This window comes from Coccinella septempunctata, chromosome 7 (assembly GCF_907165205.1).
Source record: "Coccinella septempunctata chromosome 7, icCocSept1.1, whole genome shotgun sequence".
Taxonomy (NCBI): Eukaryota; Metazoa; Arthropoda; class Insecta; order Coleoptera; family Coccinellidae; genus Coccinella; species Coccinella septempunctata.
In genome coordinates, this window is record NC_058195.1 from 31,465,840 (window position 1) to 31,492,013 (window position 26,174).

General features: G+C 35.8%; 3 protein-coding genes across 3 annotated transcripts; 2 read left to right on the top strand and 1 right to left on the bottom strand.

Annotated features, from left to right (window-relative positions):
• Window positions 1–329: 329 nt before the first annotated feature.
• On the top strand, window positions 330–3,971 carry LOC123317803 (ubiquitin carboxyl-terminal hydrolase 10-like). Its single transcript, XM_044904413.1, has 4 exons — window positions 330–577; window positions 734–932; window positions 992–1,232; window positions 3,270–3,971. The coding sequence occupies exons 1-4, from the start codon at window positions 343–345 to the stop codon at window positions 3,969–3,971; spliced, it is 1,377 nt and encodes a 458-aa protein (XP_044760348.1). The 5' UTR covers window positions 330–342.
• A 10,279-nt stretch (window positions 3,972–14,250) lies between these two features.
• On the top strand, window positions 14,251–18,922 carry LOC123317804 (ubiquitin carboxyl-terminal hydrolase 10-like). The gene is made up of 6 exons (XM_044904414.1): window positions 14,251–14,353; window positions 14,582–14,705; window positions 14,805–15,344; window positions 15,501–15,699; window positions 15,759–15,999; window positions 18,047–18,922. The coding sequence occupies exons 1-6, from the start codon at window positions 14,333–14,335 to the stop codon at window positions 18,746–18,748; spliced, it is 1,827 nt and encodes a 608-aa protein (XP_044760349.1). The 5' UTR covers window positions 14,251–14,332; the 3' UTR covers window positions 18,749–18,922.
• Window positions 18,923–20,683: 1,761 nt separating this feature from the next.
• LOC123317805 (ubiquitin carboxyl-terminal hydrolase 10-like) lies at window positions 20,684–25,236 on the bottom strand. The gene is made up of 6 exons (XM_044904415.1): window positions 25,134–25,236; window positions 24,782–24,905; window positions 24,143–24,682; window positions 23,788–23,986; window positions 23,488–23,728; window positions 20,684–21,444 (listed from the first exon to the last, which is right to left on the bottom strand). The coding sequence occupies exons 1-6, from the start codon at window positions 25,152–25,154 to the stop codon at window positions 20,743–20,745; spliced, it is 1,827 nt and encodes a 608-aa protein (XP_044760350.1). The 5' UTR covers window positions 25,155–25,236; the 3' UTR covers window positions 20,684–20,742.
• Between the last annotated feature and the right edge of the window lie 938 nt (window positions 25,237–26,174).

Genomic DNA, 26,174 nt, shown 5'->3' on the forward strand with positions numbered 1-26,174 from the left:
TTTCTCGGAACATCTCCACAGATGAGAAAAAAAAAAACCTCTGTCAAAGGAACAAAGAAACATTTCCAATTTTATCTATTATACGAAATCATGGACCAGATTTATAGCTTCTTCCTTTCACGCACACAGAGACACCACCCTTAATTAAACAACGATTTTTTCATCTAACTCTGAAAAATATTCATCAATCAATCTAATAACACACCAGTATAACATTTCATAATCCAACCACATAATGTTCAAGTACTCCGAATCATACTTTGTCGGATTACTCTTCATTCGCCATTGAAGTGGTTCAGAATCTGCTTACCTAACCTACTATCCTCGAACAAGACTGAAGAAATGAAGAATAAGCCTGTGAAGGTCCAGACGTGTGATGTGAAAAAAAATGGAGTCAAATCAGATGTTAATGAACCTGTAAACGTATGGGCGAAGAAATCATGGACGAGTCTCTTCAAGAAAGAGGAACCCACGACAAATGGAGAGTTAGTGACTGAACGCAGTGATGAGAAATTTAAATCGTTGGACACTGTTGAAAAAAGCAGAACTATTGATCCAGCCACTCACAGACTAGCAGGTTAGTTGTTGAAGAGACTTTGATTAAATTTTTTGAGTAGATAAACGTTTTAGGTTTTACATAGTCAGTTGTTTGAGTTGAAGAATCAATTATTTTTGTTGTGATATCAATAAACTTTTTCTATATTTGTTACTCAACATTTCATTTTATTTCCAGAATTTCTATCGAACTTCGAAATTGATGGAAAAAGTGCTAATCTACAACCAAGAGGCTTAATCAATAGGAGCAATTATTGCTACATCAATTCGATTTTACAAGCCTTGCTGGCCTGCCCACCTTTATGCAATCTGCTGATAGGACTTTCGAAGAATTTGACGGAGAATGGACACGGCCTACCACCCATCATAAAGAACATGTAAGTTTTATAACAATCCGTCGCTTTGACAGCATCTAAATCAATTTGAAATCTTCCAGGTGCAAATTCATCAATAAATTCGAGAAGCTGCCCGATTCCTACCTAAACCGTATATCGAAAAGGAACAAGAAGAAACAGGGGAGTTTCGACTTCTCCTGCGGCGACTCGATCGAAGCCTCTTCGATCTACACCATCCTGAATGATACCAGAAGCGACTCGTTTCTTGTCGAGGGACGTCAAGAGGACGCTGAGGAATTTTTGGGTCTACTGCTGAACGGACTGAAGGACGAAATGATGAATGTAAGTAGTCGAAATTATTGATTAATCGCATGACTCTTGGTTAAACATGATGAACGAGAACACTTGACTCGGTTTCGCAATTTTTAATTAAGATATTTGTTGATACGCGTGTTTCCGGTTTCATATCATTAAACTCATGTTGAAATCGGAGATAGGCGGAAATTTAATTGATCGTTTACAATTGGTATACTTTGTTTTTGGGCTGAGGATATTTCTAGGATTTTTCAAAGATCTAAACGTTTACCTTTATCACCTTTATGTACAATTTTTACATGATAGAAATCTACGAAGTGGTTGGGAGTTATACAGAGATTAGAGAAACCAGTTGTTGATTTAATCTGCAGAATAGATCTTTACCATTGAAAAATATTCATCTTAAATTCTTCTTATTGGTACATACGAGGATATATTGAAAAATTCTTAGTCTACTATAGAACGAAACAAAATTTCAATGTCAAAATATTTTATTAATCAACATACTCTCCTCTTAATTGGATATGCATTTATTACAAAGAACCTGCAACGTCTCTAAACCTTTCAAAAAGATGTTTCTTCTTGCTCTCAAAACCAGAACTCCACAGCTTTTATAACCTCCTCGTTGAAAGAAAATTTACGACCTTTTAAACGTTCTTTCTGTTGAGGAAAGAGATGATAGTCGGATGGAGCCAAATCTGGTGAATAAAGGGGGTGTTCTAGTAATTCAAACTCTTGATCACGGATTTTTTTCATGGCAACATTAGATTTGTGTGCAGGGGCGTTGTCCTGCAAAAACAAAACACCTTTGGATAGCTTTCCGGGTTTTTTCTCCTCAATTTTTTCCCGTAGAATGGTCAGAAATGTCTAATAGTAATCTCCGGTTATAGTTCTACCCTTATCCAAAAAATCAATCATGGTTACTCCATGCCAATCCCAAAAAACTGAAACAAGAACTTTTCTTGCCGATTTTTGGACGATTTTGGGTCTTGAAGAACCAGAGTTTTGCCATTTCATCGATTTTTGCTTCGTTTCTGGATCGTAGAAATGTACCCAAATCTCATCCATAGTAACAATTAGGTCTACATCGTTTTCAAATCGAGCACAGATCGAACGCGATGCTTTTACCCTCGCACGCTTTAGGTCAACATTCAAACATTTGGGGATCCATTTTGCAGCAATTTTTCTCACGTCCAAATTGACGTAAACTATATGATGAACGCGTTCGCATGAAATATTCAGTGCTTCAGATATCCGTTTTAGCCTAATTCGACGGTCTGATAAAATCATGTCATGAACTGCATCGATATTCTCGGAGACTCACACATAAACTGTTTTTCCCGATCGGTCATCATCTTCAATGGAAAATTTACCTCTTTTGAAGCTTGCAGTCCAATTTTTCACGGTCGCATACGGAGGATATTGATCATCAAGGATATTAAGCATATCTTCGTAAATCTGCTTACCCCGTAACCATTTTAAATACACGTACTTGACGATGGCTCGATACTCAAATTTTTCGATTTTCACAATTTCGGTGGACATCTTCTTTCTTTTGATTTATTGCGTAACTCTGGTTTACTTTTTTGACTTCAAACTTCACACTGACACTTCTGATGAGTTATTTTGTTCGTTGCTATGGTAACGCAATAATTTTTTATGCATGGAACTGGTCTATGCTAACTAGATATCAATACATCCTCTTGTATCGACATCGATTCATTCACTCTTTTAATCTGAATATTTAAGAAATACAAACTTCCTCTACCTCCAAAGTGAACTCAACTATAGTCTTTTAAAACTCCTCACAATTAAATTGCAGTTTAAATGAATGCTGAATTGAATTTTGAAAATGAAAATGATGTTATATGTACCAATAAGAAGAATTTAAGATCAATATTTTTTAATGGCAACAAATAGTTCAATTAAAATTGTGAAACTTAGTCAAGTATTTCCTTCTCTTCTTTTATTATTCGAATGTACGTGGTGTTTGGCATAAGTTCACATTATTACATTCAAAATATTATTGCTTGTCGTATCTCACAACTTTTTTTGTCCTTTCAGATAATCGAATCCTGCAAAACTGAGAACAAAATAGAAATGAATCACGACTCCGAAGACTGGAAACAAATGGGACCAAAGAACAAGCGTAACATCACGAGAAAGGTTCAATTCGACAAAACTCCAATCAGCGACATATTCGCCGGACTCTTGTGCTCAAAGATCCACAAAACGGGAGATGAATCCACAGAAAACATACAGCCGTTCCTGACTCTTCAGCTGAACATCAGGACGGCCAAAACCATCACGGAAGCCCTGGAACAGCTGACGATAAAGAATCAACTTGAAGGAATAACTTCGGCCAAGACGAATCAAAAGGTGGAAGCGTGGCAGCAGGTGCTGATCGAGAAACTGCCGGCTGTTCTTGTCCTCCATCTGCAATGTTTCCGTTACAATGGGAACGGATGCACGAAGATTATGAAGAAGGTGGAGTTCCCCATCGACCTCCAGGTTGATTCCAAGATCCTGTCGGGAAAACCTAGCAGTTCTTCAGAGAAACAGTACAAGCTTTTCGCTGTCGTTTACCATGAAGGTAAAGAGGCCAGCAAGGGACACTATGTGGCGGACGCGTTCCATTCTGGACATCGTACTTGGTTGAGGTTTGACGATGCAAAAGTGAGATCAGTGTCAGTGGAAAGTGTTTTGAAACCGCATGGAGACAGAGTTCCTTATCTTTTATTTTATAAAAGAGGTGATATAGTTTAAGGTGTATAAATTGAACTATAGAATAATAAATATGTACATATTAGCGAAAAGGATCGACTAAAATTGTTTTTTGTTATTTTATGAGTAATGTATTGTAAATCTGAAAAATTATAATTATATTTATGATGTTATGTAAAAATATACTATATTTTAATAAACAGACTTTATAATATATTTCCTCAGTTTTATTGAGCAGAATTTCCCCGGAATGAACGATTGAAAAAAGCCTAAATTAGCAGTGAATGAAAAAAAAAACATAGACTAAAAGATAATCTATATATTAATAAAAGAGGATCTATGGTTTACTTCAAAATGTTTTATTTGTTGTGTTTATTATTGTAAGGGCAAGGTTTATACAGGGTGTCCCGTAAAGACCACGTCAATCTAAAACGGAAAGTAGATCAGAATGTACTCAACCTGATGTGAAAAAATCGTTCATATGAAAGTCTCACAGTTTTCGAGATATTTGATGTTTTATGAAAATGTTGAATTTTTTCACTTAAACTGCTTTCTCTCTTGCGGAAGCTACAATTAAATACTTTTCGTATCAGTTTTTTTCCGTAAATTTTGTTGAATGATTACTCCAATTCATGCAATGAAAAATACCACGAAATATTGTACAGGGATTCTGGAAAAAAAAATTGAAATTCATGTTCTGAAGGAAGTGTTTTTTTGTGCTGAATTCTATCTGACGTGGTATAAAAAAAAGACACTAAACCTTTTCTGCATATTACGTTGAAAAGTTGCCTATTCTGTGAGGATTCCGAAAAGGTAAAATACAGGTGATAACCTTCGTCACGAAAAAAGATATTTGAATGTTTATCGAGAATGGAACATTTCTATGAAAAACTGCTTTTCTCACCTTTTCCATAAATACTTTAATTTTGCACTTCCTGCTGAAAATAATCAATCAACAAATCAACAAAATGTTATTAAGATGCTAATTCACTGAATGAGTTTTATTATTTCTTTTTCTTTGCCTAAAGAACTCTCGAACATCGATATGATGTGATGCGATTCAATGATTCACCAGACTTAAATCCTCTGGAATTTTTTACTGGGGTTTTTTGAAAAAAGGAAATTTATTCGAATCCTATAAGAGATGAAGCACACCGCATTCGTATTTCAGCAGCCAAAATAGCGGGGAGAAGTTTGTATGGTTTTAAAAAAGGTATTTCTCAATAGATGATGGGCATGTATTAGCGAAGGGGGTGGTCATTTTGAGCATTTGCTCTCATAAGAATCCTGAATTTTTATTATTGATATTTTTATGAAGTTTCTTCACAATAGATTTGTGGATGTTGAAGGTCCTGTGCGTTATTATTATTATATCATTGCAATTAAAGAAAAAAACAGAATAATTTCATTTTATAAGAAATTTAATGACTAACTGACATTTTTCAAGCGAATCATTCAATATGTTACAGCAGAATCTGCAAAATGAAAGAATTTGTGGAAAAGGTGACAAAATCAGTTTTTCACAGAAATGCTCCATTCTCGATAAACATTCAAATATCTTTTTTCGTGACGAAGGTTATCACCCGTATTTTACCTTTTCGGAATCCTCACAAAATGGGCAACTTTTCAACGTAATATGCAGAAAAGGTCTAGTGTCTTTTTTTTATACCACGTCAGATAGAATTCAGCACAAAAAAACACTTCCTTCAGAACATGAATTTTAATTTTTTTTTTCAGAATCCCTGTATAATATTTTGTGGTATTTTTCATTGCATGAATTGAGGTAATCATTCAACAAAATTTACGGAAAAAAAACTGATTCGAAAAGTATTTAATTGTAGCTTCCGCAAGAGAGAAAGCATTTTAAGTGAAAAAATTCGACATTTTCATAAAACATCAAATATCTCGAAAACTGTGAAACTTTCATATGAACGATTTTTTCACATCAGTTAGAGCACATTCTGATCTACTTTTCGTTTTCGTTTGACGTGGTCTTTACGGGACACCCTGTATAACAAATTATTCCCAAAAAAAATTGTAGAGTACAGAAAAAAAGGCATTCCTTTTTCTTACGACCAATCGAGCAATCATAGAGTACTTATAGGTTTTCATATGCCACATTGTCACACAATCACGATGAGTTAGTTATTATTATTTACCCTAGAAATAATTTAAATGGCAAAACTAGGTTTGCCGGGTTAGCTAGTCTATATGTAATAATAAAAGAGGGTCTATGATTTACTTCAAAATGCTTTATTGTTCAAACGATTGCACCAAATTGGACAATTCTTTATTTGTTGTGTTTATTATTGTTAGGGCAAGGTTTATATAACTAAATATTCTGAAAAAAAATTGTACAGAACAGAAAAAAAGGCATTCCTTTTTCTTACGACCAATCGAGCAATCATAGAGTACTTATAGGTTTTCATATGCCACATTGTCACACAATCACGATGAGTTAGTTATCATTATCTACCCTAGAAATAATTTAAATGGCAAAACAAGGTTTGCCGGGTCAGCTAGTATGTAATAAACTCCTTAGCCTTCTAATGACCAAGAATTGCGAAAGTTTAAAACTGGAAAAGGAATAAAACTATTGTAAATAGCATATTTCTCAAGAAAATTATCATGAGTTTTCTCTCTCATCAAGAAAATGAATAGTGACAAAAAATTTTATTATCTCATGAATAATGAATATTTTTCTATTATCCATTGTGTTTAATATGTTGGAGGACTTCGAATTGAATCTTAGTGAATATCTTGAATAGAAATGGACAACAAACTTTTTGGAAAAACATTCCTTGTGATTTATTATTGAAAAAGACCAGAAATATTTGAGTTAAAAACTGTTTTTTCTGAAAATCTCAATTTTAATGAAAGTTTACTCTACATTGACTGTATAACTTTTTTTTTTATATTCTCTCGGGAAGGTTTTGAACGAAACAAGACACATTAAATGAAAGTAAAATTCAGGATTTCACCGAATCTTATGTGGAAGAAGAGAAATGAACCATTTTCAAAATACTGAAATGCTGATTTAAAACTTTCGTTCTCCACCGTGGAAAAATGCTGTGTTGCTCTGATGAGGCCAAATGAGGCCGAAACCATGGTCAGCATCTGCTTTTCTTCGGTGGAGCGTACTCCATTTGGGGCCTTGACGATGGCAGGGGTGTAAGGGGGAAGGATGCGTTTTATAGCCTCTCCCCTCAAATGCCAACCTCACCTACTCGCGGTGCACCCTGTTCTTACGAACGAGGCTCTGGCGACCGAACATGAGCGGTATAACTCTGTTTCCCACAATTACGTAGCCTAAACATTGGCTTGAGCAGGAAATGGCTCTCTGCGTTGCTCAAGTTACGTCTCAGACCTTGTCGTCTCAGGATACCTGTGCCACAAGATAATCTAGTCGTAGCCGCAACCAAAGTTGCACTGACAGCGTTACCAGTGCAGCTTTTGAACACCTTCTAACGCAGCTCCTACAAAAAGATGGATCAATCGAACAGGACAAAATTCTTATCCGGAGGTAAAATACCCTCCCATTCGGATCTCCGGGGGAGGGTGCCTGAGCGAGTGAATCATCGAACAAACACCAATGAAAAGCACATAGCTTTTGCAGCATGGAACGTCAGAACCTTGCTAGACAACCCCAAGGCCGACCGACCAGAGAGGCGTACTGCCCTAATCGATAAGGAACTGCAACGAACATCCATTGCAATAGTTGCTTTAAGCGAAACACGCTTTTCGGACGAAGGTAGCTTGGTAGAACAAGCGTATACTTTTTTCTGGAAAGGCTTGCCGGAAGGCGAAATCAGACAACATGGCGTAGGCTTTGCCATTAGAAACGACCTGGCCGCCAAACTTACCGAAAATCCAGTTGGTATCTCAGAACGTTTAATGACCCTACGTTTTCCTGCAGCGAATAACACGTTTGTGAACATCATTGCAGTATACGCACCCACTTTGAACTCCTCTGACAACTTGAAGGACACTTTTTACGAAACACTCGTTGCTACATTAAGAAAAATCCCAAAACGGGAACGAATTATTCTCCTTGGAGACTTCAACGCCAGAGTGGGCAGAGGTCAAGACTCAGAACTATGGCCGGGAATAATAGGGAAACACGGCACAGACAGCATTAATTCGAATGGAGAACGTCTGCTGGCTCTTTGTGCAGAACACAATCTGTGCATAACGAACACCTATTTTATTACGAGACCCAATTCAAGGGGGACCTGGCGACACCCGCGCTCAGGGCATTGGCATACCCTCGACTATGTGATCGTGAGAAGGAAAGATCTGAAAGAGGTGTTGGTCACTAAACCCAGAGCAGATCTGGAGTGCTGGACTGATCATAGACTGGTAATCTCGAGAATGAAAATCTCAATGCGCCCAAAATACCAACGCAAGCCAAAGTATCTAAGAGAGCGCCTTCAAATCTCCAAACTACAAAACCCTTCTACAAAGGAAAGATTCACAGCTGCCGTCAAAGATAGCCTAACACCACCGGATTATAACGACGACATTGAGACTCATTGGCTCCGTTTCAAGTCATCCCTTACAAATACAGCGAAAGAAATACTGGGCACAGAACGCTCCCGAAAATCCCCAGACTGGTTTGCCGACAGCGAAACTCATATCGCACCCCTTTTGGACGCAAAACACAAAGCGATGAAAACCGCAATTAACAAGCCTGGCGATGTTGCAGCCCAAATAAGTTTCATAAACCTAAAACGCGAGGTCCGTCAAGAAATAAGAAAAATCAAGGACAGCTGGTGGAAAGAAAAAGCTAGGGAAATACAAGCTTACGCCGATAACCATGACTACAGGCGTTTTTTCGAAGCTATTAAAACTGTTTACGGTCCAAGCAGAAAAGCTAGCTTTCCTATAAGAGATGCTCAAGGAGCTTTTCTAACTGATGATAGAAAAATTCTCGAAAGATGGAAGGAGCACTACTCACAGGTCTTGAATCAAAATAACGACTCGGATTTATCCATTTCAGACCTGCTCCCCTCGTATAGTCCGATGACATCGCTTGATGACGAAATCTCAATGTCGGAAATCATAAGTGCGATCAAAAATATGAAAAATGATAAGTCACCTGGTCTAGACGGCATTCCGGCGGAGATATTCAAAGCCTTAGATGAAGACATTCTCAATAGTCTCCTAACACTATTCCGCAAGATCTGGAAACAGGAAGATGTGCCACAAGACTTCAGAGACGCTTTAGTTATCAACCTCTATAAGAACAAAGGCGATACGTCGAATTGCAACAATTACAGAGGCATATCGTTGCTTAGCGTGGCCGGTAAAATTCTCTCGAAGATTATGGCTAATCGTCTGGTTCCACTCTTAGAGAAGCTTTTACCTGAATCCCAGTGCGGCTTTCGACCAAATCGAGGTACGGTGGACCTAATTTTTACACTGCGACAGCTACAAGAAAAGGCCCGTGAACAACAAACAAGGATTTATACAGCCTTCATCGATTTAAGCAAGGCATTCGACTCGGTGAATCGGAGAGCGCTATGGAAAATCATGGCACGTCTAGGAGTACCCGAAAAATTCCTAGCAGTGTGTAAAAGCCTTCATACCAACAACACCGCTAGAATACAGCATAATGGCTCTACAACCGACCATTTCTCAACCAACTCTGGAATAAAACAAGGCTACGTATTAGCGCCTTTACTGTTCAATATTTTCGCGATAGCTGTATCGATAATTGCTGACATGAGCATGCCCGTAAGAGGTGTTGGGATAAGATTCAGATTTGATGGAGGCCTGTTTAACCTGAAGCGCCTCAGAGCAAAAACCCGTACCAAGTTTATCACGGAACTTCAATATGCAGACGACTGTTCACTCATCGCTAGCAGCTCAGAGGATCTACAGATAATGATGGACACCTATAAACATATATACGAAGCTTTAGGCCTTAGACTCAATATTGATAAGACCAAAATCCTGGTGAGTCCGCCAGAAAGCCTTCAAACAGATATCAGCCCGGACAATGAAACTCTAGAACAGGTCGAGCAGTTCAAATACTTGGGAAGCTTCATAAATACTAGGGCTAACCTTGACACGGAAATACACAACCGTATCAATTCGGCATCACGGGCATTCTGGAAGCTGAAGGACAGAGTGTTTCAAAATCACGACCTCAATCTGAAGACCAAGACAGCTGTTTACAGAGCAGTGGTCCTCCCAACGCTTCTTTACGGAAGCGAAAGCTGGACTCCCTACAGGCGACATATTAAACAGCTTGAACAGACGCAGCAACGTCATCTAAGACAGATAATGCACATCAGATGGTTCCACAAAGTTTCGAATGCAGAAGTCTTGCAGCGCGCGAGTTGTACAACAGTTGAGACTCAAGTAACGAGGGCCCGACTCAGATGGAGCGGCCACATTCTGAGGATGCAAGACACAAGACTCCCCAAGGTAGCTCTATACGGCGAACTCTCTGAGGGAGCCCGGAAACCAGGAGGCCAGTATAAGCGGTTTAAGGATACACTACATCAATCCCTAAAATCAGTTAATGCCAACCATAACTGGGAACAACTAGCGTTAGACAGGTCACAGTGGAGGTCTTTGGTAAACAGATATAATGGAGAATCGAGAAGGATACAGCGGCGGCCAGATCTGGTTGGTGACTATCCATGCCCTGAGTGTGGAAGGATCTGCAGGTCACGGTTGGGTCTCTTTAGTCACAGGAGGGCACACAGTCGCAACTAGCACTAAGAAATTACTTATAATAATAATAATATAATAAGTCGGTTCGAATTTTTTTTTTTTTTTTCTTCTTCTTCTTTTTGTAGATTCATTCCCGGTAACGGGATACAGCAATGAATGAATGAATGAATGACGATGGCAAATTGGCTAGCTCAATTCAGATCGTAACACTTGTCGATATTCATATCGTCGGGTGGTATGCATCTGAATTTATCCTCAATAATGTTTAAGTTCACCCATATTAACTTTCTTGACCGAAATATTGGGAAATGAATTAAGACTCTTTTATCTGCATAATCCGTTCATTGAAATTTCTTAGAAAATGGGTAGGTAGGTAATAGTTCCGATTAACGGCGGTAAAGGGATTCAAACCCTTCGGAGAATGACCATTTTCAAAAGGGATGTGGTGTAATTATGAATATCGATAAGAAATAGAATTCAGAAAAATAATAAAACGTTAAGTCTGAAAAGACATGCTTTTCAAAAGAAATGAGTTATGGAACAATATTGTTTGAATTTATGAAGGGCAAAAGGGTTCCTTCAGAGAAATCGATAATGAAGATGTTAAGCTTACGAGTAATATAGGTACCTGAATAAACTGTTCAATTACGTATCCTTCAGATTAGTTTACTGTTCAAAATCATTTTTCATGATATAATATACAGGGTGTCCAAAAACTATTCGTTAAATATAGAAACGACAACAAAACTAGGAGAATAAACTCTGTACTCTATCCAAGTCATAGGTAATCTATGACCTAAAAAACTGCATTTTATTGCTCAATAAGGTTTTTTAACTGCCTTCCAACGAATATCAGGAAAGAGAGAAATTTTGTAGTCTTTTAAAAAACCATATTGTCCTTAATTTTGAGAATAGAACCATATAGCATTGAAGAATTTTGTTCAGCATGTTACAGATTGAGATGAATATGTTTGTTACCTATATATTGTGTTTTTAGATTAGTTCAAATTTTGAATGTGACGTATTTTCTTTTCACTTGTATCTTTGTTGAGCTGCAGTGATGTGAAAATAAAGTTATCTATATATCTATCTATCTAGTGAATCAAACGTCACACCACGATAGAGTAGACCAAATATTATCGAATGACACCAACATTAGTTCAACGAAAATGCACCGTTTCCAAAATAATCAGAATTTTATTAAAATACCTAAAGTTGTCGATTTTCGAAATATTTTTCTTGATCACAGGGCCAGTTTATGAAGAAGGATATCGATTTTAAATTATATTGAACTAAGATGGCATTTATGCCTCCTTTGGGTCCTTCATTTATTGTAAATTTTTTAGGAATTTTGGTCAATAAACTAAACTAAACTAGGTTTATTGTTTTATCTCCCCTAATTGAAATTATTTCAAGTAGTTGATCGATAACCTAAGTAAATCTAAATTAAAACAATTGTTTTTTTTACATGATTTTCATTACTCAAGATAAACCCCCTCTATAGGGGTGATAATATGGGAAAAAAACGCTGTCCTTCCACAAATTGGCCTTGTGATTGAAAATCAGCAACTTTAGGTTAGGTTTTTTTCAGAAACGGTACATTTTCGCTCAACTAAAGTTGGTGCCAATCAATATTTGATCTACTCTATCGTGGTATGACGTTTGATTTACTAGTTTTTGGACACCCTGTATACCTACCTATTATTTTAAAGTCTTAAGTTTTGATATTCAATTGTTTTTACTACTTTGAAGTATGAGGATTTAAGATTAGTTACCTAATCTTTTCGAACACAAGATATCACCCCCCGTCTTCCAGTTTTTTTAATTTAAACATTACGTACCATAATAAACGAATTAATTCAGATGCATAACATCCGCAGATAATTAAATCAACGAATGTTACGATCAGTCAGCATCTACTCTTTGTCGACGAAATGAAAATTCTGGTAATACTTCGAGCGATGGTAGTTTGTTAGTTCGATTTAGATCGTAACATTCGTTGATTTAATTATCTGCGGATGTTATGCATCTGAATTAATTCGTTTATTATTTACCTGCCTTACTGTGAAGGCGTGATCCATTTCTTATATTACGTACCATGAAAAATACCAAAAAAAAGAATCAAACGCTTGAAACTAAGTTTGACGAAAGTTTTGTAAGATGAAAGTGTTCTTCATATTTTCTCTCATAATGCGACGTTTTCGATTAATTTGATGTTGAAAAATTGAAAAGTATCTGTGAATTTTTAAAAATTGGGTACTTTGGCTGATTACAACTCTTTTTAGAAGATATACAGATGTGTCGTGTCACCAGTAAACTAATAACCCAAATTGAGTTATTAGATCACCTATCTCCTTATGAAAATTCAAAATTAGGGGTGATAATATGGGAACAAAACGCTGTCCTTCCACAAATTGGCCTTGTGATTGAAAATCAGCAACTTTAGGTTAGGTTTTTTTCAGAAACGGTACATTTTCGCTCAACTAATGTTGGTGTCATTCAATATTTGATCTACTCTATCGTGGTATGACGTTTGATTTACTAGTTTTTGGACACCCTGTATACCTACCTATTATTTTAAAGTCTTAAGTTTTGATATTCAATTGTTTTTACTACTTAGAAGTATGAGGATTCAAGATTAGTTACCTAATCTTTTCGAACACAAGATATCACCCCCGTCTTCCAGTTTTTTTAATTTAAACATTACGTACCATGAAAAATACCAAAAAAAAAGAATCAAACGCTTGAAACTAAGTTTGACGAAAGTTTTGTAAGATGAAAGTGTTCTTCATATTTTCTCCCATAATGCGACGTTTTCGATTAATTTGATGTTGAAAAATTGAAAAGTATCTGTGAATTTTTAAAAATTGGGTACTTTGGCTGCTAACAACTCTTTTTAGAAGATATACAGATGTGTCGTGTCACCAGTAAACTAATAACCCAAATTGAGTTATTAGATCACCTAAAAGAAAAGAGCGTTTTTTTAACTCAAGAATCTACTTATGAAATTATTGTACTAGTTAAAGACTTACCCTGTATAGATTTAAAAAAATATGGAAAACTGCAAATTTCACACAATTCAACTATTCATTTTAGGCCTTAAATTGTTTCAAAAAAATTAAGAGTACCTATCCACTAATCCAACAGGCAAAAAAAGTTTAGGGCATACCGTTTGAGTCAAATAGAAAAGAATATGATAAATATTGAAGAATTAGATTTCATTGAAATGATTCCTTTTCTTCGACGAAACTTACATCTTAGAAGAGTTCCGGTATGTTCCATTTTTGAATTTTACGCGATAAAATAATAAAAATGATTTGTGACGAAAACGAAAATACAAAAATTAGATGAAATAAAACTCAATTTTTCTAGAAAAATATCAGTATGCGCTTTTAACTGAAGAAATAGATATTGTAATATCTATTATCAAATATAGAATAACAACATTTGAAATCGAAAAGTAGTCAGATTTCCAAATTGTGCGCAAGGGGGCGGTCCCAACCCCAGGTAGAAGCATGATGCTATTGGTCAGAAACGACGAAATTAGGTAGAAAGGTAGAAACGGTAGCGTGCTATATAACCTAGCAGTCATTTTTCGGTCAGTCAGTTGAGTTAACCTCAATGGTGTTAAGATTGTTTAGACTGTTTGAATACTCGCAAGTTTTCGAATATTATAAACGAACTTTAAGGTGATATTACAGTGTTGTGATTGATGATTGATGAATTTTCAAGTTATGGATGTAAGTAATTCTTTTTTTTAATCTCTAGTCAGTTGGTTGCTATTCAATAATTTGTTTGTTGTTCAGATTTTCTGTTTCAAACAGGTATGTGTTATTTTTTTATTCGAAAATGATCATGTACCTATATGGTAGTATCTCTAGAAGTTCAAAGATATTTTCAGCACTTTGAATATAACATTATATCAACTTCAATATCTGAAATGACATTAATATTAATTTTATTTTCAGAATATGCAGTTTTTAGATATAACAGGGTTGGAAGTGGACGAGATTCGTCACATAAATTCTTGTCTGTCCGATACCCCTCAAAGAATCTCCTTGCCTTGGACTCTCAAGAAGAAATCTCCCCAAAGTGAGTATTGTGATGTATTTTTCAATAATAATATCCTTGCAAATGTAGTCCAAGAAAGATTTGATGTAACTAGAAATTTAATAATCGACTTATTTTCAGAAAAATTACACAGAAAACCAAATGCAGCAGTCGAATGTAAGAAGCCATCAGACGTTGATGAAGAAACACTGATCTCATACGACAATGCTATATCTGTTGATACATCCACTTCTAAGACGGATCATTTCATTCCCACACAAGTTTCTACAACATCTGACAAAGAAACAGTTCCCTCCAATGAAATTGCGGAAGAACTTCGCAATTCACCGAGTGCCCCAATATCGAACCTGATCGAAAGTAATACCGAAGTGATGCCTGTTAAAGTTGAAAATATTGTGGCAACATCCTCGAACAAGACTGAAGAAATGAAGAATAAGCCTGTGAAGGTCCAGACGTGTGATGTGAAAAAAAATGGAGTCAAATCAGATGTTAATGAACCTGTAAACGTATGGGCGAAGAAATCATGGACGAGTCTCTTCAAGAAAGAGGAACCCACGACAAATGGAGAGTTAGTGACTGAACGCAATGATGAGAAATTTAAATCGTTGGACACTGTTGAAAAAAGCAGAACTATTGATTCAGCCACTCACAGACTAGCAGGTTAGTTGTTGAAGAGACTTTGATTAAATTCTTTGAGTAGAAAAACGTTTTAGGTTTCACATAGTCAGTTGTTTGAGTTGAAGAATCAATTATTTTTGTTGTGATATCAATAAACTTTTTCTATATTTGTTACTCAACATTTCATTTTATTTCCAGAATTTCTATCGAACTTCGAAATCGATGGAAAAAGTGCTAATCTACAACCAAGAGGCTTAATCAATAGGAGCAATTATTGCTACATCAATTCGATTTTACAAGCCTTGCTGGCCTGCCCACCTTTATGCAATCTGCTGATAGGACTTTCGAAGAATTTGACGGAGAATGGACACGGCCTACCACCCATCATAAAGAACATGTAAGTTTTATAACAATCCTTCGCTTTGACAGCATCTAAATCAATTTGAAATCTTCCAGGTGCAAATTCATCAATAAATTCGAGAAGCTGCCCGATTCCTACCTAAACCGTATATCGAAAAGGAACAAGAAGAAACAGGGGAGTTTCGACTTCTCCTGCGGCGACTCGATCGAAGCCTCTTCGATCTACACCATCCTGAATGATACCAGAAGCGACTCGTTTCTTGTCGAGGGACGTCAAGAGGACGCTGAGGAATTTTTGGGTCTACTGCTGAACGGACTGAAGGACGAAATGATGAATGTAAGTAGTCGAAATTATTGATTAATCGCATGACTCTTGGTTAAACATGATGAACGAGAACACTTGACTCGGTTTCGCAATTTTTAATTAAGATATTTGTTGATACGCGTGTTTCCGGTTTCATATCATTAAACTCATGTTGAAATCGGAGATAGGCGGAAATTTAATTGATCGTTTACAATTGGTATACTTTGTTTTTGGGCTGAGGATATTTCTAGGATTTTTCAAAGATCTAAACGTTTACCTTTATCACCTTTATGTACAATTTTTACATGATAGAAATCTACGAAGTGGTTGGGAGTTATACAGAGATTAGAGAAACCAGTTGTTGATTTAATCTGCAGAATAGATCTTTACCATTGAAAAATATTCATCTTAAATTCTTCTTATTGGTACATACGAGGATATATTGAAAAATTCTTAGTCTACTATAGAACCAAACAAAATTTCAATGTCAAAATATTTTATTAATCAACATACTCTCCTCTTAATTGGATATGCATTTATTACAAAGAACCTGCAACGTCTCTAGACCTTTCAAAAAGATGTTTCTTCTTGCTCTCAAAACCAGAACTCCACAGCTTTTATAACCTCCTCGTTGAAAGAAAATTTACGACCTTTTAAACGTTCTTTCTGTTGAGGAAAGAGATGATAGTCGGATGGAGCCAAATCTGGTGAATAAAGGGGGTGTTCTAGTAATTCAAACTCTTGATCACGGATTTTTTTCATGGCAACATTAGATTTGTGTGCAGGGGCGTTGTCCTGCAAAAACAAAACACCTTTGCATAGCTTTCCGGGTTTTGTCTCCACAATTTTTTCCCGTAGAATGGTCAGAAATGTCTAATAGTAATCTCCGGTTATAGTTCTACCCTTATCCAAAAAATCAATCATGGTTACTCCATGCCAATCCCAAAAACCTGAAACAAGAACTTTTCTTGCCGATTTTTGGACGATTTTGGGTCTTGAAGAACCAGAGTTTTGCCATTTCATCGATTTTTGCTTCGTTTCTGGATCGTAGAAATGTACCCAAATCTCATCCATAGTAACAATTATAGTTTAAGAAGTCTACATCGTTTTCAAATCGAGCACAGATCGAACGCGATGCTTTTACCCTCGCACGCTTTAGGTCAACATTCAAACATTTGGGGATCCATTTTGCAGCAATTTTTCTCACGTCCAAATTGACGTAAACTATATGATGAACGCGTTCGCATGAAATATTCAGTGCTTCAGATATCCGTTTTAGCCTAATTCGACGGTCTGATAAAATCATGTCATGAACTGCATCGATATTCTCGGAGACTCACACATAAACTGTCTTTCCCGATCGGTCATCATCTTCAATGGAAAATTTACCTCTTTTGAAGCTTGCAGTCCAATTTTTCACGGTCGCATACGGAGGACATTGATCATCAAGGATATTAAGCATATCTTCGTAAATCTTCTTACCCCGTAACCATTTTAAATACACGTACTTGACGATGGCTCGATACTCAAATTTTTCGATTTTCACAATTTCGGTGGACATCTTCTTTCTTTTGATTTATTGCGTAACTCTGGTTTACTTTTTTTACTTCAAACTTCACACTGACACTTCTGATGAGTTATTTTGTTCGTTGCTATGGTAACGCAATAATTTTTTATGCATGGAACTGGTCTATGCTAACTAGATATCAATACATCCTCTTGTATCGACATCGATTCATTCACTCTTTTAATCTGAATATTTAAGAAATACAAACTTCCTCTACCTCCAAAGTGAACTCAACTATAGTCTTTTTAAACTCCTCACAATTAAATTGCAGTTTAAATGAATGCTGAATTGAATTTTGAAAATGAAAATGATGTTATATGTACCAATAAGAAGAATTTAAGATCAATATTTTTTAATGGCAACAAATAGTTCAATTGAAATTGTGAAACTTAGTCAAGTATTTCCTTCTCTTCTTTTATTATTCGAATGTACGTGGTGTTTGGCATAAGTTCACATTATTACATTCAAAATATTATTGCTTGTCGTATCTCACAACTTTTTTTGTCCTTTCAGATAATCGAATCCTGCAAAACTGAGAACAAAATAGAAATGAATCACGACTCCGAAGACTGGAAACAAATGGGACCAAAGAACAAGCGTAACATCACGAGAAAGGTTCAATTCGACAAAACTCCAATCAGCGACATATTCGGCGGACTCTTGTGCTCAAAGATCCACAAAACGGGAGATGAATCCACAGAAAACATACAGCCGTTCCTGACTCTTCAGCTGAACATCAGGACGGCCAAAACCATCACGGAAGCCCTGGAACAGCTGACGATAAAGAATCAACTTGAAGGAATAACTTCGGCCAAGACGAATCAAAAGGTGGAAGCGTGGCAGCAGGTGCTGATCGAGAAACTGCCGGCTGTTCTTGTCCTCCATCTGCAATGTTTCCGTTACAATGGGAACGGTTGCACGAAGATTATGAAGAAGGTGGAGTTCCCCATCGACCTCCAGGTTGATTCCAAGATCCTGTCGGGAAAACCTAGCAGTTCTTCAGAGAAACAGTACAAGCTTTTCGCTGTCGTTTACCATGAAGGTAAAGAGGCCAGCAAGGGACACTATGTGGCGGACGCGTTCCATTCTGGACATCATACTTGGTTGAGGTTTGACGATGCAAAAGTGAGGTCAGTGTCAGTGGAAAGTGTTTTGAAACCGCATGGAGACAGAGTTCCTTATCTTTTATTTTATAAAAGAGGTGATATAGTTTAAGGTGTATAAATTGAACTATAGAATAATAAATTTGTACATATTAGCGAAAAGGATCGACTAAAATTGTTTTTTGTTATTTTATGAGTAATGTATTGTAAATCTGAAAAATTATAATTATATTTATGATGTTATGTAAATATATACTATATTTTAATAAACAGACTTTATAATATATTTCCTCAGTTTTATTGAGCAGAATTTCGCCGGAATGAACGATTGAAAAAAGCCTAAATTAGCAGTGAATGAAAAAAAAAAACATAGACTAAAAGATAATCTATATATTAATAAAAGAGGATCTATGGTTTACTTCAAAATGATTTATTTGTTGTGTTTATTATTGTAAGGGCAAGGTTTATACAGGGTGTCCCGTAAAGACCACGTCAAACTAAAACGGAAAGTAGATCAGAATGTACTCAACCTGATGTGAAAAAATCGTTCATATGAAAGTCTCACAGTTTTCGAGATATTTGATGTTTTATGAAAATGTTGAATTTTTTCACTTAAACTGCTTTCTCTCTTGCGGAAGCTACAATTAAATACTTTTCGTATCAGTTTTTATCCGTAAATTTTGTTGAATGATTACTCCAATTCATGCAATGAAAAATACCACGAAATATTATACAGGGATTCTGGAAAAAAAAATTGAAATTCATGTTCTGAAGGAAGTGTTTTTTTGTGCTGAATTCTATCTGACGTGGTATAAAAAAAAGACACTAGACCTTTTCTGCATATTACGTTGAAAAGTTGCCTATTCTGTGAGGATTCCGAAAAGGTAAAATACAGGTGATAACCTTCGTCACGAAAAAAGATATTTGAATGTTTATCGAGAATGGAACATTTCTATGAAAAACTGCTTTTCTCACCTTTTCCATAAATACTTTAATTTTGCACTTCCTGCTGAAAATAATCAATCAACAAATCAACAAAATGTTATTAAGATGCTAATTCACTGAATGAGTTTTATTATTTCTTTTTCTTTGCCTAAAGAACTCTCGAACATCGATATGATGTGATGCGATTCAATGATTCACCAGACTTAAATCCTCTGGAATTTTTTACTGGGGTTTTTTGAAAAAAGGAAATTTATTCGAATCCTATAAGAGATGAAGCACACCGCATTCGTATTTCAGCAGCCAAAATAGCGGGGAGAAGTTTGTATGGTTTTAAAAAAGTATTTCTCAATAGATGATGGGCATGTATTAGCGAAGGGGGTGGTCATTTTGAGCATTTGCTCTCATAAGAATCCTGAATTTTTATTATTGATATTTTTATGAAGTTTCTTCACAACTAACTGACATTTTTCAAGCGAATCATTCAATATGTTACAGCAGAATCTGCAAAATGAAAGAATTTGTGGGAAAGGTGACAAAATCAGTTTTTCACAGAAATATTTTGTGGTATTTTTCATTGCATGAATTGAGGTAATCATTCAACAAAATTTACGGAAAAAAAACTGATTCGAAAAGTATTTAATTGTAGCTTCCGCAAGAGAGAAAGCATTTTAAGTGAAAAAATTCGACATTTTCATAAAACATCAAATATCTCGAAAACTGTGAGACTTTCATATGAACGATTTTTTCACATCAGGTAGAGTACATTCTGATCTACTTTCCGTTTTAGTTTGACGTGGTCTTTACGGGACACCCTGTATAAACCTTGCCCTTACAATAATAAACACAACAAATAAAGCATTTTGAAGTAAACCATAGATCCTCTTTTATTAATATATAGATTATCTTTTAGTCTATGTTTTTTTTGTTCATTCACTGCTAATTTAGGCTTTTTTCAATCGTTCATTCCGGCGAAATTCTGCTCAATAAAACTGAGGAAATATATTATAAAGTCTGTTTATTAAAATATACATAACATCATAAATATAATTATAATTTTTCAGATTTACAATACATTACTCATAAAATAACAAAAAACAATTTTAGTCGATCCTTTTCGCTAATATGTACAAATTTATTATTCTATAGTTCAATTTATACACCTTAAACTATATCACCTCTTTTATAAAATAAAAGATAAGGAACTCTGTCTCCATGCGGTTTCAAAACACTTTCCACTGACACTGACCTCACTTTTGCATCGTCAAACCTCAACCAAGTATGATGTCCAGAATGGAACGCGTCCGCCACATAGTGTCCCTTGCTGGCCTCTTTACCTTCATGGTAAACGACAGCGAAAAGCTTGTACTGTTTCTCTGAAGAACTGCTAGGTTTTCCCGACAGGATCTTGGAATCAACCTGGAGGTCGATGGGGAACTCCACCTTCTTCATAATCTTCGTGCAACCGTTCCCATTGTAACGGAAACATTGCAGATGGAGGACAAGAACAGCCGGCAGTTTCTCGATCAGCACCTGCTGCCACGCTTCCACCTTTTGATTCGTCTTGGCCGAAGTTATTCCTTCAAGTTGATTCTTTATCGTCAGCTGTTCCAGGGCTTCCGTGATGGTTTTGGCCGTCCTGATGTTCAGCTGAAGAGTCAGGAACGGCTGTATGTTTTCTGTGGATTCATCTCCCGTTTTGTGGATCTTTGAGCACAAGAGTCCGCCGAATATGTCGCTGATTGGAGTTTTGTCGAATTGAACCTTTCTCGTGATGTTACGCTTGTTCTTTGGTCCCATTTGTTTCCAGTCTTCGGAGTCGTGATTCATTTCTATTTTGTTCTCAGTTTTGCAGGATTCGATTATCTGAAAGGACAAAAAAGTTGTGAGATACGACAAGCAATAATATTTTGAATGTAATAATGTGAACTTATGCCAAACACCACGTACATTCGAATAATAAAAGAAGAGAAGGAAATACTTGACTAAGTTTCACAATTTTAATTGAACTATTTGTTGCCATTAAAAAATATTGATCTTAAATTCTTCTTATTGGTACATATAACATCATTTTCATTTTCAAAATTCAATTCAGCATTCATTTAAACTGCAATTTAATTGTGAGGAGTTTTAAAAGACTATAGTTGAGTTCACTTTGGAGGTAGAGGAAGTTTGTATTTCTTAAATATTCAGATTAAAAGAGTGAATGAATCGATGTCGATACAAGAGGATGTATTGATATCTAGTTAGCATAGACCAGTTCCATGCATAAAAAATTATTGCGTTACCATAGCAACGAACAAAATAACTCATCAGAAGTGTCAGTGTGAAGTTTGAAGTCAAAAAAGTAAACCAGAGTTACGCAATAAATCAAAAGAAAGAAGATGTCCACCGAAATTGTGAAAATCGAAAAATTTGAGTATCGAGCCATCGTCAAGTACGTGTATTTAAAATGGTTACGGGGTAAGCAGATTTACGAAGATATGCTTAATATCCTTGATGATCAATGTCCTCCGTATGCGACCGTGAAAAATTGGACTGCAAGCTTCAAAAGAGGTAAATTTTCCATTGAAGATGATGACCGATCGGGAAAGACAGTTTATGTGTGAGTCTCCGAGAATATCGATGCAGTTCATGACATGATTTTATCAGACCGTCGAATTAGGCTAAAACGGATATCTGAAGCACTGAATATTTCATGCGAACGCGTTCATCATATAGTTTACGTCAATTTGGACGTGAGAAAAATTGCTGCAAAATGGATCCCCAAATGTTTGAATGTTGACCTAAAGCGTGCGAGGGTAAAAGCATCGCGTTCGATCTGTGCTCGATTTGAAAACGATGTAGACTTCTAACCTAATTGTTACTATGGATGAAATTTGGGTACATTTCTACGATCCAGAAACGAAGCAAAAATCGATGAAATGGCAAAACTCTGGTTCTTCAAGACCCAAAATCGTCCAAAAATCGGCAAGAAAAGTTCTTGTTTCAGTTTTTTGGGATTGGCATGGAGTAACCATGATTGATTTTTTGGATAAGGGTAGAACTATAACCGGAGGTTACTATTAGACATTTCTGACCATTCTACGGGAAAAAATTGTGGAGAAAAAACCCGGAAAGCTATCCAAAGGTGTTTTGTTTTTGCAGGACAACGCCCCTGCACACAAATCTAATGTTGCCATGAAAAAAATCCGTGATCAAGAGTTCGAATTACTAGAACACCCCCTTTATTCACCAGATTTGGCTCCATCCGACTATCATCTCTTTCCTCAACAGAAAGAACGTTTAAAAGGTCGTAAATTTTCTTTCAACGAGGAGGTTATAAAAGCTGTGGAGTTCTGGTTTTGAGAGCAAGAAGAAACATCTTTTTGAAAGGTCTAGAGACGTTGCAGGTTCTTTGTAATAAATGCATATCCAATTAAGAGGAGAGTATGTTGATTAATAAAATATTTTGACATTGAAATTTTGTTTGGTTCTATAGTAGACTAAGAATTTTTCAATATATCCTCGTATGTACCAATAAGAAGAATTTAAGATGAATATTTTTCAATGGTAAAGATCTATTCTGCAGATTAAATCAACAACTGGTTTCTCTAATCTCTGTATAACTCCCAACCACTTCGTAGATTTCTATCATGTAAAAATTGTACATAAAGGTGATAAAGGTAAACGTTTAGATCTTTGAAAAATCCTAGAAATATCCTCAGCCCAAAAACAAAGTATACCAATTGTAAACGATCAATTAAATTTCCGCCTATCTCCGATTTCAACATGAGTTTAATGATATGAAACCGGAAACACGCGTATCAACAAATATCTTAATTAAAAATTGCGAAACCGAGTCAAGTGTTCTCGTTCATCATGTTTAACCAAGAGTCATGCGATTAATCAATAATTTCGACTACTTACATTCATCATTTCGTCCTTCAGTCCGTTCAGCAGTAGACCCAAAAATTCCTCAGCGTCCTCTTGACGTCCCTCGACAAGAAACGAGTCGCTTCTGGTACCATTCAGGATGGTGTAGATCGAAGAGGCTTCGATCGAGTCGCCGCAGGAGAAGTCGAAACTCCCCTGTTTCTTCTTGTTCCTTTTCGATATACGGTTTAGGTAGGAATCGGGCAGCTTCTCGAATTTATTGATGAATTTGCACCTGGAAGATTTCAAATTGATTTAGATGTTGTCAAAGCGACGGATTGTTATAAAACTTACATGTTCTTTATGATGGGTGGTAGGCCGTGTCCATTCTCCGTCAAATTCTTCGAAAGTCCTATCAGCAGATTGCATAAAGGTGGGCAGGCCAGCAAGGCTTGTAAAATCGAATTGATGTAGCAATAATTGCTCCTATTGATTAAGCCTCTTGGTTGTAGATTAGCACTTTTTCCATCAATTTCGAAGTTCGATAGAAATTCTGGAAATAAAATGAAATGTTGAGTAACAAATATAGAAAAAGTTTATTGATATCACAACAAAAATAATTGATTCTTCAACTCAAACAACTGACTATGTAAAACCTAAAACGTTTTTCTACTCAAAAAATTTAATCAAAGTCTCTTCAACAACTAACCTGCTAGTCTGTGAGTGGCTGGATCAATAGTTCTGCTTTTTTCAACAGTGTCCAACGATTTAAATTTCTCATCACTGCGTTCAGTCACTAACTCTCCATTTGTCGTGGGTTCCTCTTTCTTGAAGAGACTCGTCCATGATTTCTTCGCCCATACGTTTACAGGTTCATTAACATCTGATTTGACTCCATTTTTTTTCACATCACACGTCTGGACCTTCACAGGCTTATTCTTCATTTCTTCAGTCTTGTTCGAGGATGTTGCCACAATATTTTCAACTTTAACAGGCATCACTTCGGTATTACTTTCGATCAGGTTCGATATTGGGGCACTCGGTGAATTGCGAAGTTCTTCCGCAATTTCATTGGAGGGAACTGTTTCTTTGTCAGATGTTGTAGAAACTTGTGTGGGAATGAAATGATCCGTCTTAGAAGTGGATGTATCAACAGATATAGCATTGTCGTATGAGATCAGTGTTTCTTCATCAACGTCTGATGGCTTCTTACATTCGACTGCTGCATTTGGTTTTCTGTGTAATTTTTCTGAAAATAAGTCGATTATTAAATTTCTAGTTACATCAAATCTTTCTTGGACTACATTTGCAAGGATATTATTATTGAAAAATACATCACAATACTCACTTTGGGGAGATTTCTTCTTGAGAGTCCAAGGCAAGGAGATTCTTTGAGGGGTATCGGACAGACAAGAATTTATGTGACGAATCTCGTCCACTTCCAACCCTGTTATATCTAAAAACTGCATATTCTGAAAATAAAATTAATATTAATGTCATTTCAGATATTGAAGTTGATATAATGTTATATTCAAAGTGCTGAAAATATCTTTGAACTTCTAGAGATACTACCATATAGGTACATGATCATTTTCGAATAAAAAAATAACACATACCTGTTTGAAACAGAAAATCTGAACAACAAACAAATTATTGAATAGCAACCAACTGATTAGAGATTAAAAAAAAGAATTACTTACATCCATAACTTGAAAATTCATCAATCATCAATCACAACACTGTAATATCACCTTAAAGTTCGTTTATAATATTCGAAAACTTGCGAGTATTCAAACAGTCTAAACAATCTTAACACCATTGAGGTTAACTCAACTGACTGACCGAAAAATGACTGCTAGGTTATATAGCACGCTACCGTTTCTACCTTTCTACCTAATTTCGTCGTTTCTGACCAATGGCATCATGCTTCTACCTGGGGTTGGGACCGCCCCCTTGCGCACAATTTGGAAATCTGACTACTTTTCGATTTCAAATGTTGTTATTCTATATTTGATAATAGATATTACAATATCTATTTCTTCAGTTAAAAGCGCATACTGATATTTTTCTAGAAAAATTGAGTTTTATTTCATCTAATTTTTGTATTTTCGTTTTCGTTCAAATCATTTTCATTATTTTATCGCGTAAAATTCAAAAATGGAACATACCGGAACTCTTCTAAGATGTAAGTTTCGTCGAAGAAAATTAATCATTTCAATGAAATCTAATTCTTCAATATTTATCATATTCTTTTCTATTTGACTCAAACGGTATGCCCTAAACTTTTTTTGCCTGTTGGATTAGTGGATAGGTACTCTTAATTTTTTTGAAACAATTTAAGGCCTAAAATGAATAGTTGAATTGTGTGAAATTTGCAGTTTTCCATATTTTTTTAAATCTATACAGGGTAAGTCTTTAACTCGTACAATAATTTCATAAGTAGATTCTTGAGCTTAAAAAACGCTTTTTTCCCATATCATTTTTTTCGATTCGACCCTGATGAATAGATTTAGTAATTTTGAATTTTCATAAGGAGATAGGTGATCTAATAAGTCAATTTGGGTTATTAGTTTACTGGTGACACGACACATCTGTATATCTTCTAAAAAGAGTTGTAATCAGACAAAGTACCCAATTTTTGAAAATTCACAGATACTTTTCAATTTTTCAACATCAAATTAATCGAAAACGTCGCATTATGAGAGAAAATATGAAGAACACTTTCATCTTACAAAACTTTC

Excerpts from the sequence above, each read along its gene's own strand:
- LOC123317805 (XM_044904415.1), bottom strand. The coding sequence starts at position 25,154 with ATGAATTTTCAAGTTATGGAT. Across the intron at positions 24,683-24,781 it reads CAAGAAGAAATCTCCCCAAA|AAAAATTACACAGAAAACCA; the intron begins GTGAGTATTGTG and ends ACTTATTTTCAG. Across the intron at positions 23,729-23,787 it reads CCACCCATCATAAAGAACAT|GTGCAAATTCATCAATAAAT; the intron begins GTAAGTTTTATA and ends GAAATCTTCCAG.
- LOC123317803 (XM_044904413.1), top strand. The coding sequence starts at position 343 with ATGAAGAATAAGCCTGTGAAGGTCCAGACGTGTGATGTGAAAAAAAAT. Across the intron at positions 578-733 it reads AGCCACTCACAGACTAGCAG|AATTTCTATCGAACTTCGAA; the intron begins GTTAGTTGTTGA and ends TTTTATTTCCAG. Across the intron at positions 933-991 it reads CCACCCATCATAAAGAACAT|GTGCAAATTCATCAATAAAT; the intron begins GTAAGTTTTATA and ends GAAATCTTCCAG.
- LOC123317804 (XM_044904414.1), top strand. The coding sequence starts at position 14,333 with ATGAATTTTCAAGTTATGGAT. Across the intron at positions 14,354-14,581 it reads TGAATTTTCAAGTTATGGAT|AATATGCAGTTTTTAGATAT; the intron begins GTAAGTAATTCT and ends TTTTATTTTCAG. Across the intron at positions 15,345-15,500 it reads AGCCACTCACAGACTAGCAG|AATTTCTATCGAACTTCGAA; the intron begins GTTAGTTGTTGA and ends TTTTATTTCCAG.